The sequence below is a fragment of the Eimeria mitis genome, genomic scaffold (assembly GCF_000499745.2).
Source record: "Eimeria mitis Houghton genomic scaffold, Emh_scaff125, whole genome shotgun sequence".
NCBI classification, from domain to species: domain Eukaryota; phylum Apicomplexa; class Conoidasida; order Eucoccidiorida; family Eimeriidae; genus Eimeria; species Eimeria mitis.
This window is the reverse complement of record NW_013568437.1, coordinates 1-14,104: the sequence shown is the minus strand read 5'-3', so window position 1 is coordinate 14,104 and position 14,104 is coordinate 1. Positions and strand designations below refer to the sequence as shown.

At 50.4% G+C, this 14,104-nt stretch overlaps 3 protein-coding genes across 3 annotated transcripts; 1 reads left to right on the top strand and 2 right to left on the bottom strand.

Moving 5' to 3' along the window:
• Window positions 1–660: 660 nt before the first annotated feature.
• EMH_0088790 (uncharacterized protein) lies at window positions 661–5,001 on the bottom strand (the record flags this gene model as incomplete). The annotated part of the gene is made up of 10 exons (XM_013494688.1): window positions 661–801; window positions 1,116–1,213; window positions 1,486–1,602; window positions 1,768–1,918; window positions 2,189–2,681; window positions 2,964–3,039; window positions 3,158–3,381; window positions 3,538–3,639; window positions 3,750–3,805; window positions 3,943–5,001. The coding sequence occupies 10 exons, from the start codon at window positions 4,999–5,001 to the stop codon at window positions 661–663; spliced, it is 2,517 nt and encodes an 838-aa protein (XP_013350142.1).
• A 5,350-nt stretch (window positions 5,002–10,351) lies between these two features.
• EMH_0088680 (uncharacterized protein) lies at window positions 10,352–11,533 on the top strand (the record flags this gene model as incomplete). The annotated part of the gene is made up of 3 exons (XM_013494687.1): window positions 10,352–10,870; window positions 11,001–11,086; window positions 11,287–11,533. The coding sequence occupies 3 exons, from the start codon at window positions 10,352–10,354 to the stop codon at window positions 11,531–11,533; spliced, it is 852 nt and encodes a 283-aa protein (XP_013350141.1).
• A 562-nt stretch (window positions 11,534–12,095) lies between these two features.
• EMH_0088570 (uncharacterized protein) lies at window positions 12,096–13,553 on the bottom strand (the record flags this gene model as incomplete). The annotated part of the gene is made up of 5 exons (XM_013494686.1): window positions 12,096–12,224; window positions 12,404–12,509; window positions 12,697–12,940; window positions 13,056–13,198; window positions 13,342–13,553. 5 exons carry the CDS (start codon window positions 13,551–13,553, stop codon window positions 12,096–12,098), a joined length of 834 nt encoding a protein of 277 aa, XP_013350140.1.
• Window positions 13,554–14,104: the final 551 nt, after the last annotated feature.

Here is a 14,104-nt window from a genome sequence, read left to right as displayed (position 1 = left end):
TGCCTGCTTAACCTCCTTGTTGGGTGGAGTTGTCAGTGACTGTTCGGAACCTGGCGACGGCAGAGCTATCCGCTTTTTTAATGCTTTGGTAGGCAATGCCACGGTTTTTAACTTCGGAGCAGGCTGCACCAGAACTCATCCAGCGCCCACCGGCCCCTTGCATCCTCTCGTGAGAATGCAACGGGCCGGTGCGCGCTGGATGAGTTGGACTCTGGTCCTGGGGAGTTGGTGTCTCTCTATCTGTTTGTGAGTCTCCAAAAGTACCTCATCCTAGCAATCAGCGACTAGATGTAAGGTTGTCGCTTTTCACGGCGAATGCTGGTGAGACGCAGTCCCCATACGTCCTATACTGGGTTTAAGACCGGTTCATCGTGCGTCGCATAGTATTCCAACTTGTTAGGGCAAATGGCAGCTTCCAGGTTGTCCAACTACGTGTGGCATGCTCGCTGGAGCCGTCAAAAGACAAAACATTGGTTCTGCCGAGCCAAACCACACCGTGGAACGAGCTACTTTCTTAAAGCGGAAACTATCTGGTGCGCTAGAATCCGCGGAAGGTTTCACTAGGGTTCCAGACTAGGACTCCAGAAGTTCTACCTGGTCAACTGCTGGGCACATGGGTCCATCGTCTTCTTGCCTATTCAGTGTTGAGCCGCAGAAGCTCTAGTGTGAGGCTTCACTGTTGCTGTCAGGGTTGATGAGCTTTGCAGCAATCAGACTATATGGCAGCGCAGTCTTCAATACATCCGCATCAGGGCACAGTTGGGCCCCCACACCTTCTAGAACAGACATTGCCACCACAATCTGCAATGCGCATCAGAAGGATGTTGGGAGGCCTCGTTCATTGGGTGCTCCGCGTATCCAGGCTTCCCGCATTCTGCGACGGGCAGGCAGTGTAACTTACGGAGACGAACGAAGGGTCTAACTCCACACAATACTTTTTCGACAGCGAGAGCATATGCCCCATCAGTGAAGTGAACCGAACATGACTCATCTGCAATGAGTTGCCTTCCTGATAAGTGACGATCCACAGCAGAGCAGGTAGCGATTTCCTGGAATGAGGACGAAAGAGTAGAGAGAGATGATATTGTCCCAATAGACCCTTCCAAGGGACCCACCTCAAAGTGATGCTCATCAATCAGTTGCTCAACCTCGGAGCAAAAGCCTTCTCTATCCTGGCAGGAGCTTCTCTTAGCTCTCTGAAGCATCGCTAAGGCTGTGTCATAGCCGCACATACACACACACTAGTATGGCGAGGAGCAAGTCTCAAGGGTATTGCTTCACGTAGGGGCATATCGGCCCCTGATTAACGTGTCCACATCTCTGGATGGCACAATAACATAGAAGAGATCCATGCCAAAGCGCAGAGGTCATTTTCTCTACCTTGATCCATTACACAGTTTTAGAGTGCAGCTTGACCTCTATGGCTCTGCCACTGCCAATCGGCAGACGGCGGTTTTGGGTGCGTGGATTTGAGTGTTCGCAAACCTGCCTCCCGTCCGCGTTTCCTTGTTATGGCTTCAAGGAGTGTGACAAAATTCACTCGGTCAGCTTGATCTAGTGAGCCAGCAAGACCACAGTCCAGTACAACCAGTTCTAACGGGCCTGAGGCGCGCATATTACATCAGTCCAAGATGCGTCCCAAAAGGAAATTACTATGTCCTTCTTGCAACCTTTTTAGTTACGCTCATGTTAGAGGGAAACAGAAAAGGCCTGGTCCATTAAATTTCAACCCCTCATCAAGTTGTCGAAAGCAGACAAAAGGCTGACCGTCAAGGCGTGGAGCTTCTGTGAGCAGCCGAGGTGGCAGGGTTGCAGGCAAGACGGGAAATATGAGCTGCATTGGCACAACACACTTCTCAAGACCCGCCTTAAAATACAGACTACCCCATCGCGCAATGCTATATTCTTGCAGAGAAAACTGCGCCCAAAAAGGGCAAAGGCGCCAATGTGCAGTACCTCTTTGTTTTTGTGTGCAAACCGGCATAGTAGGTTGCCACTGTGCATGTCGCCATGGAAAAAGTTGTCCAGGAACACCATTTGAAGGAACGAGTGAAGGCAGATCATTCCAACACTGCTGAAACGCTGAATTTTCGCATAACCAGGAAATAGCGCACATGCAGAACGCTATGAACGAGGAGCCTCCCAGCAACAGCCCCGGAGCAACATCGCTTCAGTTGGGAGTCCATACCTCTATCATCTTCTGCGCGGCGAGGATGGGAGACGCCACTGGAGTGTCAACCTGCTCCCGCCTAGTCGCTGCTAGGCCTCGATCTCCCTGAGGCTTCTCCTGGTCGCGCGAAGCCTCTTCTAGCTCCTGTAATTCGGCTCTGGTTTTAAATAGTTGGTTGAGAGTGAAACCGGACTCAAGAGTCATGACAATAACTTCGCTGCTGCTTAGAGCCTCGAAAGGGTAGGGAAACGTAACCTGACGGCGCATTCCAAGTATCTTCCGCGACAACGAATTGACTATATTGGTGTGATAGTTTGCTGCCTTCGGCTCCACCGTCGGAGTTTCGCACTGCCTGGGCCCGCTAGCCCGCCTGCACTTATTACGCAGCGGTAGCAGGTCGCCAGGGATAGGAACTGTTGAAAGCCCAAAATTTGAGCGGAAGAGCTTCAGATGTTTTTCTTCCAATCCAAAATCCAGCTGCCGACGCATTGCCACTGCAAACTCTTCAACGCTGCGAAGGACAAGCAAGCCACTAGCACTCAAGCCAGTTGTGCCATACCAAATCAGCAGATCCGCCCGCATCTTAACGGCCGGTATTCAGGCGTACTGGACGAGCACTGGGTATGCACTGCAGGAGAATAGATTGTTGCGTCGTTAGCAGCAGTTCGTTACTGCTTCTGAGATGTGTCCCCCACAAGCAGCTTAATATTGTAATCATCATTTCATCATCAAGAAATATCTCCAAAACGTGGAACACCCCTCACGCTCTACACGCGAATAGCTTCCGCCTTACCTTTTTTTCAATGCAACAAATCCAAATGCAGGCAGATACTGAAGTACCGAGGCGACAAGCAGCATCATCCGGAGGTCTGCAAAGTGGTCACACGAACGAAAGAGCCACCGAAAACTCAATTTTCTGATGATTGGACGTAGGATGTCATAGGGAGCAGCTGCGCCTTGCACTGCAGGCAGGAGGGCTTGCCACACCGAATTCCATCGCCTCTCGCACTCCAGGCCTCATGATCTTCACTGCGACGGCTACTGGGGGCAGCTTGTCCCCTCTGCCAATTTCTGCAGCTGCAGACTTCGACAAGCTGCCGCCTAGAACAAATGCGTGGTCGAGGAAAGTCCGTTTTGATTCTTCACTTGCTTCGTTAGACAACAGAAGGTATGCACGATAAACCTGGGCAATGCAGCCGCATCCGATTGGCCTAAATGCAGAAGGTAAAGTCAAGAGCTGCAGCGCTCCTTTTGCTCCCAAACATTTAGCACACATCAAGGACTCATACTTGCCAGCTTGAAAAACCCATGAATATCGGAAGACGCGCGCTGTTGAAGGCAACTGTGCGCAATGGGCGAAAGCTTACGTCGGGTCGAGCAGTAAGTGGCGCCCCACATCATCTCCAAACTGTTCGCGGAGGAGGAGAGCAGCTCGGGGGTAAGAGAATGGACGAACTGATGTCTGCAGTCTTTAACTCGCAGAGAACAACAAACCAAGCCCTAGAAAGTCCAAATTTGTGTAGACCTTCATGCGCATCACTGTGCCCAGCAGCCTTGTCGCCAACAACAGCAGGTTTACCTTGCACAGCGCGCGCAGAGGGATTCATGAAATAAGTCAGGCCGTGTAGCAATCCACTGCAAAACGAGCACAGAACAGCTGAACGTTTAGTCAGATGAAATACCAGTGCTAAACGAAGTCGCACGGGAGTCCAACACGGGTAAGGAGGTTGATGATTTGCTGAGCGCCAACTAAGCACGGAAATGTCATGCACCTGCAAAAATTTGACGTAGGTTGGCCCTGCAGCTGAAGCCGCCGCCGTGACTGCCGTAAAGATGACTTCTTCCAATTCACGTTGCGCAATAGCTTCCCAATTGCCCCCCAAACCCACCGTCCGCAAACAAGCTGAAATGTACGGCAACCCAAGCAGCCAGAATCCCGCAATGGCAGCAGTGATCCCTAAAGGCAGAACATATATTAGCCTCAGCAGGGCAGAACCCAAAGTTCGGAAGAATGACGCAAGTGCGTTGTACGTTGCCATCAACCACCCGCAACTCTTGTGGGCTTCATTTTCATTGTAAGCTGCATGGGCGTCAAATAGCGTCGGTTGCCCTGGGTGAAACTGGAGCCCAGACGAGCACTCTGCGGCTAAGCTCCCCACCAAAGCTTTTCGGTAGAACGCAGCACCGTGAGCCGTCCAGCTCCGTCTACCAGAAAAGATATTACATTCCCCATCCGTATCTTTTTCACGGACTGCCTGCTTCCCAGGTGACGGGCTTCCCTGCACAGCCTGCATTACAGCCTGCATGGTTTCTGATCCGCAACTGCCGCAGGCTTTTTCGTTTGACAGTCTAACCAATTCCCCTGCTTGGTTTACAGCAGAACCCACAATTTTGAGATGGTGCTGCAAAGCAAACCAGAGACGGTGAGCTGCATCTTTCGCCTGCAAATAGCCTCCGAAGACGCTGCGGTTTGCACATTCAAGCTGTTCCGCTACGCGAATGAAGTACTGCTGCAGCACTCCAAGTCCCCTACCTATCAGCATGGCTGCGTGGAGGGTTGTCCGCCCGGGATAAGCTGCCTTCCTTAAGCAATTCATGTCCTCATGCCCATAGTCAGTCGTCTTGTGATGAAAGGCAGCGCAGCCATCGCGAGTTTCAGCTGTACCCGAGTCGTTGGTGTTCTTGTCTTCGGCAGATGAATCTTTGTGTTCGCCCCACTGGAGGGGGAAGGCAAAGACAGCTGCAGCAGCGATTGTAAGGGCTGGTACGGGTTTTGCACCGGAACGGCGCTCGGTTCGAAAGTCACTATCTGACACAAAGCAGCCTAACATACGATGTGTAGGATCGTATGAGCTCGCATGCACTGCCGCACACGCTGTATGCGTTCCCAGCTGATGGAAAGTCCTCCACGGAGAAACCCCTCTCCCCTCTCCTGCTGGTAAAGTGCATTTCGAAGAAATGTGCTCCGTATCATAGCAGAACGGCGGCTGCACTGCTGCTGCATAATGAAAAGTCCGCCGTCCCATCTGAAGCTTAGACTCCACGGCACATATTCTAAAAAGGGTTTTCGCTTGGTTACAGGTCCCTAGGATGTGGAAAAAGCTACAATCTGCCTCTCCACGCAGTGGTACCTCGCCGACGTATCCGGACTTTAAACACTCGTGGCGGAAGTGGCGAGTGAGTTGATCTGCTGCTTTCTCATGGCACACTGTGGTGGCGCGTGTATAGTTCTGTTGCCATGATGGTGTATGTTCAGCAGAGTTGAGTTCGGAGTCCCTCCGGGTTGCGCTAGTTTTGGTCTGAGCATTCTGGCCAGGAGCACCGCCCCTCTCTGCTTGGGTTCCGCAACCAACAAAAGTATCATCAGACGTATTTTGAGCGGTTCTCCTAGTGGTTCCTGCTAGGCTGTAACCAATGGTATTGCTAATGCGACCCCTTGCGACGAATGACCGAAGACTCGCACGCCGCCCAGCTGCTTGGCGTAATAGATTCATCCTAAGGTCTTCCGAGTCATCTGGATCTTGTAGACGCCATGAAGTAAGTCCCTGAGATTGTACCTGCCTCTTCTTTGCCCTGTTCGCCTTAGAGACAGGACCGCCCAGCTCTCAGCAACTGGCTCATGCACTACTGTGGAGAGGTCCTGCCCACGCTAGCTAACATATGAAATGTTAATAAGAGGAAGTTGCAGTGAAGTAGTTCTCAAACAAACAAGTCCCTGCATGCTTGTTGGAGCAAGCACCAGATAGGATGAATGTTTCTGCGCTGGGGCAAGACGACCTTAGCAAGCTCTACCAGAAAAGGCAAACTGGATATATTACATACCGAATTGCCTTCCCTGGTATTTGAAGGTCAAGCAGCGAAGTTACTTGAATGTGCATATTCAGCACTGCCGGGCCCAGGTGTAGTGGAGAGCGGGCCCTGCTGTTACTGCCTATGTACCCTATGTCTTCCCTACTGGGTCCAAACTCTAGATCCATACTCTAAGCACAGCCCATCTATACTATTTAGACTATATATTCAAGTAATCGTCCTTAAAACACATTCGAACCCAATAATATTAGGAGGGGAATCCAAGAATAATGACTCTCCCGGGTGACTCTGCAGTCAGTCAGAGTCTCAACCGCAGCATCAGTCTCACACCCAGCCCTAACCTGGTGTGGCTGCCGAGCATTCTTGAGTTGGTTATCTTAAATTTCTATCTAAACTATTACAATGTTCCTTTATTAGTGTCGTATTTGTCTCTTTCATCTAGCAAGGACTCTGAGGGTTCCACTAGTAAGGTTGTAGTGCCTGTGCACTACAACCTCCCCCCTGCCGGGACTCAACACAGCCTCCTTAGATTGTGTAAATTCCCAACTCCCTTTTTCTCTATTCTTCCTCTACCCCCTTCTTTGTGTTGGTATTGGGTTGTTCCACGGTCCTAGGGTAGTGGGGTTTGTACGATGCGTAATACTGCTAGGGCGCTTATTGGAATAATTATTATTATGTCTACTACTCTAATTATGCTTATTCATTTGTCCCGTTTTTTTCCTTAACTCTATCTATTTGTTTCTTTCTCCTTCTTCTCCTCTTTTTCTTTTCCTTTCTTTTTCTACCTCTCCTCTTAGTGATCCGCTTTTTGTGTCTGCGAACATGGGCAAGTTTCTCATCTATCTTCGTATGTGTGAGCCACCCCGTTGTGCAACCTGAGACCGATTGTGAGAGTAGTACGCGTGCGAGTGCACGGGCACTTTCTCCATCTCCTTTTGCGGAAAGACTGCCGACACGGCTGCAACTTTTGGGCCAATATCCTGCGTGCCTGCTCCGCAGGGGACCTGTGGCTCACCCCTAGAATGGTGCCCTTTTCTGGTGTGTCCACACTAGTTCGGAGAAGGTTGCCCATACCCGTCAACATTCTCGACGGTACTTGGCGTTTCGGTCTTCGACTGTTGTCGTTCGACTGCCTTTGACAGAATGAAACACCCCGAAGCCCCTGGATGAGAAAGCACCGTAGAAGGGATCTCAGCCCCCTACGCTCCGCGTACTCATGCTCTTCTCACATTACTAAACGCCCTCTCTTCACAAAAGTCTTCTCTTATACAGACCTCCTGCCACCACTGCGGTACTACATCACTTGCTTCTTGCCCTAACCCGCTTCTGCCAATAGCTGCGCCGAAAGCTTTGAGCAATCTTCTGTCTGAGGACTAAGAAAACTTCCCGATGATTCAGTAGCTAAGCGTGCCTCACATTTACGCCCAGCTAAATCTAATCATAGGGCTGCTCTTGATCCCACGCTACACATCATGCCCCCCTTCGTAGGGAGTTCTCCTACACAGATGTGTCTCCATCAAAGCGATACTACATCCTTCACCTCTTACCTATAGCCCTCTTCTGACGCCTCAGTTTGCTTGTTACTGCGTGTCTCAGTTCTTTTCCTGTCTCTTCTGGTTGTAACTTTGCTGACTTTGACTCACTCAGCCCAGCTGACGGCTGCTGGTACTCCTGTGGTTCGTTAGGTTCCACCTTAGGTAAATTCCTTGCACTCGTCAACTTCCTTCCCTAATCTGGAGAGACTGGAATGGGATTAGGCCCTGTCTCTACTGCGCAGATAACCCCTTTACCAAGACTAGACCTCCTAGTACGCCCGTCTCCCCAAAAGCCTAGGCTTCCCCGTTTAAACGCTCATTTCGTTCGGCGCCGAGACGTGTTGACTGTCTACTAGGGTCTTGCTTTGTCTCTATCATTTTTCTAACAAATGTTGTACAGTCTCTAGCACAGTTTTCCATGCCTCCACACATCATACACAATTCTTCTGCTTGCCTTAATGCCTCTTCGCGTGATGGACACTGTCGCGCATTGTGTCCCTTGCCCTTACATTCAAAACGTGCCGTATTCCGCAGTCCACGTTGTGCTAATGGAGTTACTCAGTTATCGTCCAACTGGTTATCACCATGGTTTGCTTCCCTCCGCTGACGCAGTTGTTGTACCATTATTCTGCATTTTCTCGCCGCGTCTAGTAGCTCGTTTCTCTTTCTACAACTTCCTTCAACGCTTCGGTAGCATTTTTCCAGGCCATTAAGGTTCTCTGCCCGTTCTCTGCCGGAGCTAGAAGAATATCATCAAGTAGATTGGCTTTGAATAAGCTCAGCGCATCTTCAGATGGAAGAGGTTCACCGTGATTAAATTCCGACAAAAATGCTGCCGCATAGCGTACAGGATTACCCTTACAAGGAACACCTGCTAAACGGATTATCAGATCTTCCCTTGATATCCCACAGAATTGGGTAAGCAATTCTTCTCTAACCTACTCCCAGTTCTCGAAGTCTGCTCCAGAGGCTCGTAGATGATACAAATGCTCGACAGCTTTCTCTACTAGGTACGTGCGTATCTCGTATCTCTTGTCCCCAGTCCTTCCGGTCTATACCGTCTCTCTCGTGTTCTATTTCCGCTGATTGCAAGAATGCTCTCATAGTATCGCCGTTTTCTGGAACTACCTTAACTTAATATTTCCGGTGACAACATGTCACCTGTGATCCAGAGCATCCTGCATCAGATCTGACGCAGTGATCAGAGGTTGTAGGTTGGGCAGAGTGACTCATGAACTGGGTCAGGAAATCTCTTCCAGGTCTCTCGTGAGAACTTCTCTAGATCGACAGGGTAGACTTCCCATCCTTCTCTGCGCCTTTTTTGCTGTTTGTCTCGTGTCACGGGGTTCTCTTCGCCAGTAAATCCTACATCTGTTTTCCACTTAGGTTCTTCCCGTTAAGTAGTAGCATGTGCGCAACTGACTCTGGGTATGCAGATCCCATACGCAAACGTGTGAGTAGCTCCCGTAGTTGTGCATCCACCAAGAAAACGAGATGTCTCAGGTTATAATTTCCCGGAACAGTCGCCCAATGTAGTGAACATTGGGCCCTGCTGTTACTAACTATGTACCTTATGNACCTTATGAGCGAATATCCGTCACTCCTCTCGCCTGATGCTTCCCCCAACACCGCAGCCAGTTGCTAAACACGTACATGGCACAGAAACGCCACCATGCACAAATGTAGGTGCACGCGAGTGCCGACATGCTCTGCTGCATCAAAATTAGTCCACCACTCCACAGAAGCGGGGGCTTGAAAGCCTTCCGCTGTTCTTCACACGTAATTTCAGCAGCATAAAAAAGAGGTTCGAATTCTTCCAGGCTAACGTTACTGCCTGATAATATTCTCTAGTTGCCTCGAGCATACAAGACAAGCACTGTAGTGAAGAGGGCTTTCTGCTGTTACTACCTAGATACCTCAAGTCAACGCTACTGGGTTCAAACCCTAAACACAGCCCAACAGCCATCTATACTATTAGGACTCGAATATGTTTTAAGGACGATCACTTTAACATTTGAGTCGAATAATATTAGGAGGGAAACCCAAGAATAACAATTATCCCTGGAGACTCTGCAGTCAGTCAGAGTCTCAACCACAGCATCAGTTATCACACCCAGCCCTAAACTGGTATGGCTGCCGAGTATTCTTGAGTTGGTTATCTTAAATTTCTATCTAAAGTATTACTATTTATCTTCATTAGTATTGTACATCTAACAAGGTTCCTGAGGGTTCCACTTGAGCTCTATTGTAGTGGCCGTGCACTACTTGCACCGATCACCTTGCATTCCTGCTGCATGTATCCAGCGCAGACTCGGATGCAAGAATCACATAACGAGGCCCAACACTCCGATTAAAACGCTATGGAGAGGGGAAAAGCTTTTTCAAATTCAGATTTCCAGGCATTTCCGAGCTTCCATGCATGCTGCGAAGCTGTGTGCCATGCCATATCCGGGCCCCAAGAACAGTCAAAAGTGCCTTGCTATTACTCGACAGAGGCCATTTGCTAGCAAATTAGGCCGGCAAGGGTGTAATAACTTGCTTATATATCTCCTGTTTCCCTTGGCCTCTTCCCCGAGTCTCAACGCAACTGCAGAGCCCGTCGATACATACTGATCCCTTTTCTCTACCATTGCGAACTCCAAACTGGGGGCACATTCTGATGTTAAAGGCAACAAAGAGGGCAACCAAGCATACGCATACGAGCGAGGAGTGTATTGCAAGCTTTCTCGAGGGAAACAACAGTAGACAGGGGAGCCCATCGGCAACCAAGACCAATCAGCGGGCGTGTTTAGACGCTGCAAACAGACTTCGGCCAAAAAGGCGATCCATTGTGGGAATGCATCAGCGCGGGCGCCGAATTGGTATAGTGCCAAGGCGGCCCCCAGTTCTTACGGAGAATGCACACTGCGTTGCACTGAAGGACGCGAGTTCCAATAGGGGCGACACGGGAAATCCTAGGGGCGTGAAGCGCTTATATGCTGACGACGAAGAAGGAGGAGCCTTTTTATGGGGGTGTAGCGTGGCAACTACAAATGACCAAAATGGAGTTCAGAAGCTGCTTGAAAGGGGTGATCCAATGCCTCCCATTGTGGAGCGGCAACTCGGTAGCAGTTGTTTGATCTCGGAAAGTCCTTTCCGTAAAATCATTTGTCATCCCGATTCAGACGGCGCTGAGGAGGCCGAAATTCGTGCGGAGATTCTGAATGGCGTCCGCCAGCTACTTCGAGATGAATCGGAGGTTGATTGCCTTGTACGGCTGTGCGCTCTTCTAAAGGAAAAGAATACTGCGTTACTAGAGCGTGCTATTCACCGCAGAGGCGTTGCAGAATGCGCAGAATTGCTTGAGGAAACTTTGGTAAGTAGCGAAATGCAGTTGTTCAAGCACCGTGACACCCGAGCGGTAGCAAATAGTTTGGCAGGATCTCACCCGTGGTGCTGATACTGCAAGCGCATTATATACATTTGTTCTGTTTACTGTGCCTTAGCAAATCGAAGCCAGTGGCGGAATGCTGACAAAGGATGGACGTCGTCGCACGCCAGGAGGCGTCTTTTTGCGTCTTCTACAGGACAGGTGAGCAGACGAAGCACGTAAACTTTCCTTCGGCGCGTGTAGAAGAGCACTGTCGACCGTGAGGCCTCCAGGTCAGGACAGTAGGATTATTCGAACTATTTGCACCATACGGTGTGAAACCCAGGCAGTTCCAGCGGCAGGACCGCCCGCGAATATTGTGGCTCGATAAAGGACTAGAGCATGTGCGTGGACCGACGCAGGATTCCTCGAGAAGACAAGCGATTTATATGGGATGAGCAGAACAGGGAGCAGAGGAGGCTTAAGCGGCAGCGGATTCGCAGACAAAGAACTGCAGAAGCGGACGTGTGGTCACACACAGAGCGCACGGAGACAGCTGTGTCGTCAGCACCAACCCTGCATGAAACCTCGCTGACAGAGTGCGAGGAGCGAGAGCCTGGAGAGCTTGATGATGCTGAAATCCGTGCTCTTGACGAACAGTTAAAGTAGTCCAACAACTGTTCCTACACTGCAAAGTGCAAGAATGAGCAAGGGTTCTCTAGCTCCCCCGATGCTTGCCTGTGTTTCCATTCCAGAGGCAGCAGCCCAGCGACCGTTGTGACGGTCAAGGGGGTTGAATAGTGCAGTTCGTCACACAGAGACAGACACTTGGAACGCTAATGTAGTGCGCAGGCACTGATGACCCTGCCCAACGGGTTGGGTGGGGTTGAATTAATGTGGTGTTCGACTTATGGTGATGAGACTGTGGATGTATTTGCGTAAGGCGTTTTTGGCAATGCACGTGCAGTGAACTTGTCGGGATCATGTAGAAGACGCAACTGAATCGGACTGATCCAACGGTTGCAGTGGTGGAGGTCACAATTGAGAAAGGATAGCGCAAGCTTTAAACGTTCAGGGGCATTAGTTTGGCGAGGCTTGGGCACTGCACTGGGAGGCAAATTCCACCAGTTGCTGGCCATGCTCTCGTTAGCTTCACATCACCCTTGATCTTTTGGGGATGTCGACTGCCAAAAACAAAAAAAATCACTCCTGGCCACAGACTGAGCCAGCTTCATTGCGTCGTGCTATCCGCCGGCACTGCCTTTCGGTGGTGCAAGAGTTCTTTTGTCAGGTGCGTGAGGGACTTCACCAAAAGCAGAGCGCCGAAGAACATGACTGGGTACTCGGCCGCTCCAATGACCTGCGATCGCACAAGGATCAGAGGCATTGAAGCATAGTAAACGATCGCAGTCAATGTAGCGCAGCGCCACTTGAGCTCTAACACACTTCCGATGATTGGGCAATGCAATCGTGGCAAACGATTATGGCCATGACACAGCATAAATACAATAGCCTTTGCCTTGCCTCGCGTTTGCTTACCGACAATTTCTTTCCAGGAAGGCTGGACTGCGCGATTGCCAAAGCAGCAGAGAGAGCTAACGTCATATTCAAGATTGCCCCCGTTACGGAGAGCTCTGCTTCAAACCTGACGAAGAACACGCAGTTCAGGGTGCATCGTCAAACAAAGACGGGCGCCAGAGGCAGCTGCAAGTGCTTAAAAAATTGTGCGTGTAGGGGGTTGCCGCGTAAGCGCGGGTACCTTATTTGGTCTTAACTAGTTTCTGTTGGAACAGCCGATGAGCAACCTTCCAGCGCCTTCCCCCCTGACTTACCGGACTGCTCGACTGTTGATGCTCTTCGCAATATGAAATTTCGGGTTCCCAAGGAGGGTGAATAGTAGACACGCCCCCATTCCGAAAGATAATACTGTGATCAAGCCATTCGAAGCATCCCTCGGAGCAAGTATCTTTCCTGTATAGATGCTAAACGCGCTCATTGCTGACGCGCATGCGCCGCAGCCAAACTCACACACTGAGAGAATAAGGATGCACACAGAGTCGCGGCCGTTATCTGTACCTGCAAAACGCACACAAAGTAAACATAGGTGGCTTTGCGAGCTGACCCTGAACGACTCGGGCACAACCGTGGGCGGTTTCAGGAAGAAAAACAGGACAGTTTTGAAGACGCTCACCTTGGTTTAGCTTGGAAACAGAGCACAGCCTCCAGAGCAGGCAGATAGGGGGGGCAACGAAGAAGAGGTGGAACTCGCAAGCAAGCAGCAGAAGGGACACACGTTGAAGACGGTGAGGCATCCAGGGGTAATCCAGACCCGGTCTGTGAACACATGCAGACTCTACGCGCCTTCCTCAATCCATTCCGAAGTGGTGAACGGAGCTATCAGCATTTTTGCTGCCGCTCTTATGTTCGTTCCGGTGGGGGGGGGGGGNGGGGGGGGGGGTCCGGGAATAAGAACGCACTTTATACAGAAAGACGCCAAGAGTGAAGCAAGAATAAGACCCACTGCCAAGTTGAACACCAACAGGCACTGAGCATTCCGGATATATCTCTTTCTTTGGGTCGTTTTCTCCCATGAAGAGATGTCGTCGGGGTGAACATTTTCAGGAGCTGCTCTGCCGTCCTCCAGCAGGCGAGCGTCCGCATCTACATCCTGTACGCTGCTCATCATCATTGGGCAGAGTGTCCGTCTGCTTATGCATCCACACTGTAACAGCCTCTGTCAATAAGACGACAGTAGTTTGCTGGTTGGAAGGCTTTTCGGCGAGACTGCGCACCTCCGAACGGAGGCGATTCAAAGTCCAAGTTAGTTGACAAGGCAAAGCACTGTAGTCTTCTCGCAGTGGAGACACCTCAACAATTCACGTGTTGACCTGGTAGGGCCCCAGAATCGCACGGAGTGTGCCTTCTTCACGAGGTAGCCGTCGGCTCGCCGCAGACAAGTATCTCCACAATCTCGTACCTCCAGTGTAGCACACAATCTCTATATTTGTCACGCGGAAAGAGATATTTTCTAAAAAGAAGGCGATAAAAGCATATTGGAGCGAAAGGCCCGAGAGCAAGCCCAGATGGGCTCAAATACAGTGGTGAGTTGTTGAAACATTAGAGGCTACAAGTGCGCATACGATACAAAAGTTCTAGACTTTGCATCTTTCAACAAAAGTCGGTTCAACAAGTTAAATGAAGGCGGTGGGTGAGCTCAGATGTTTCCGGTGAGACAATCGG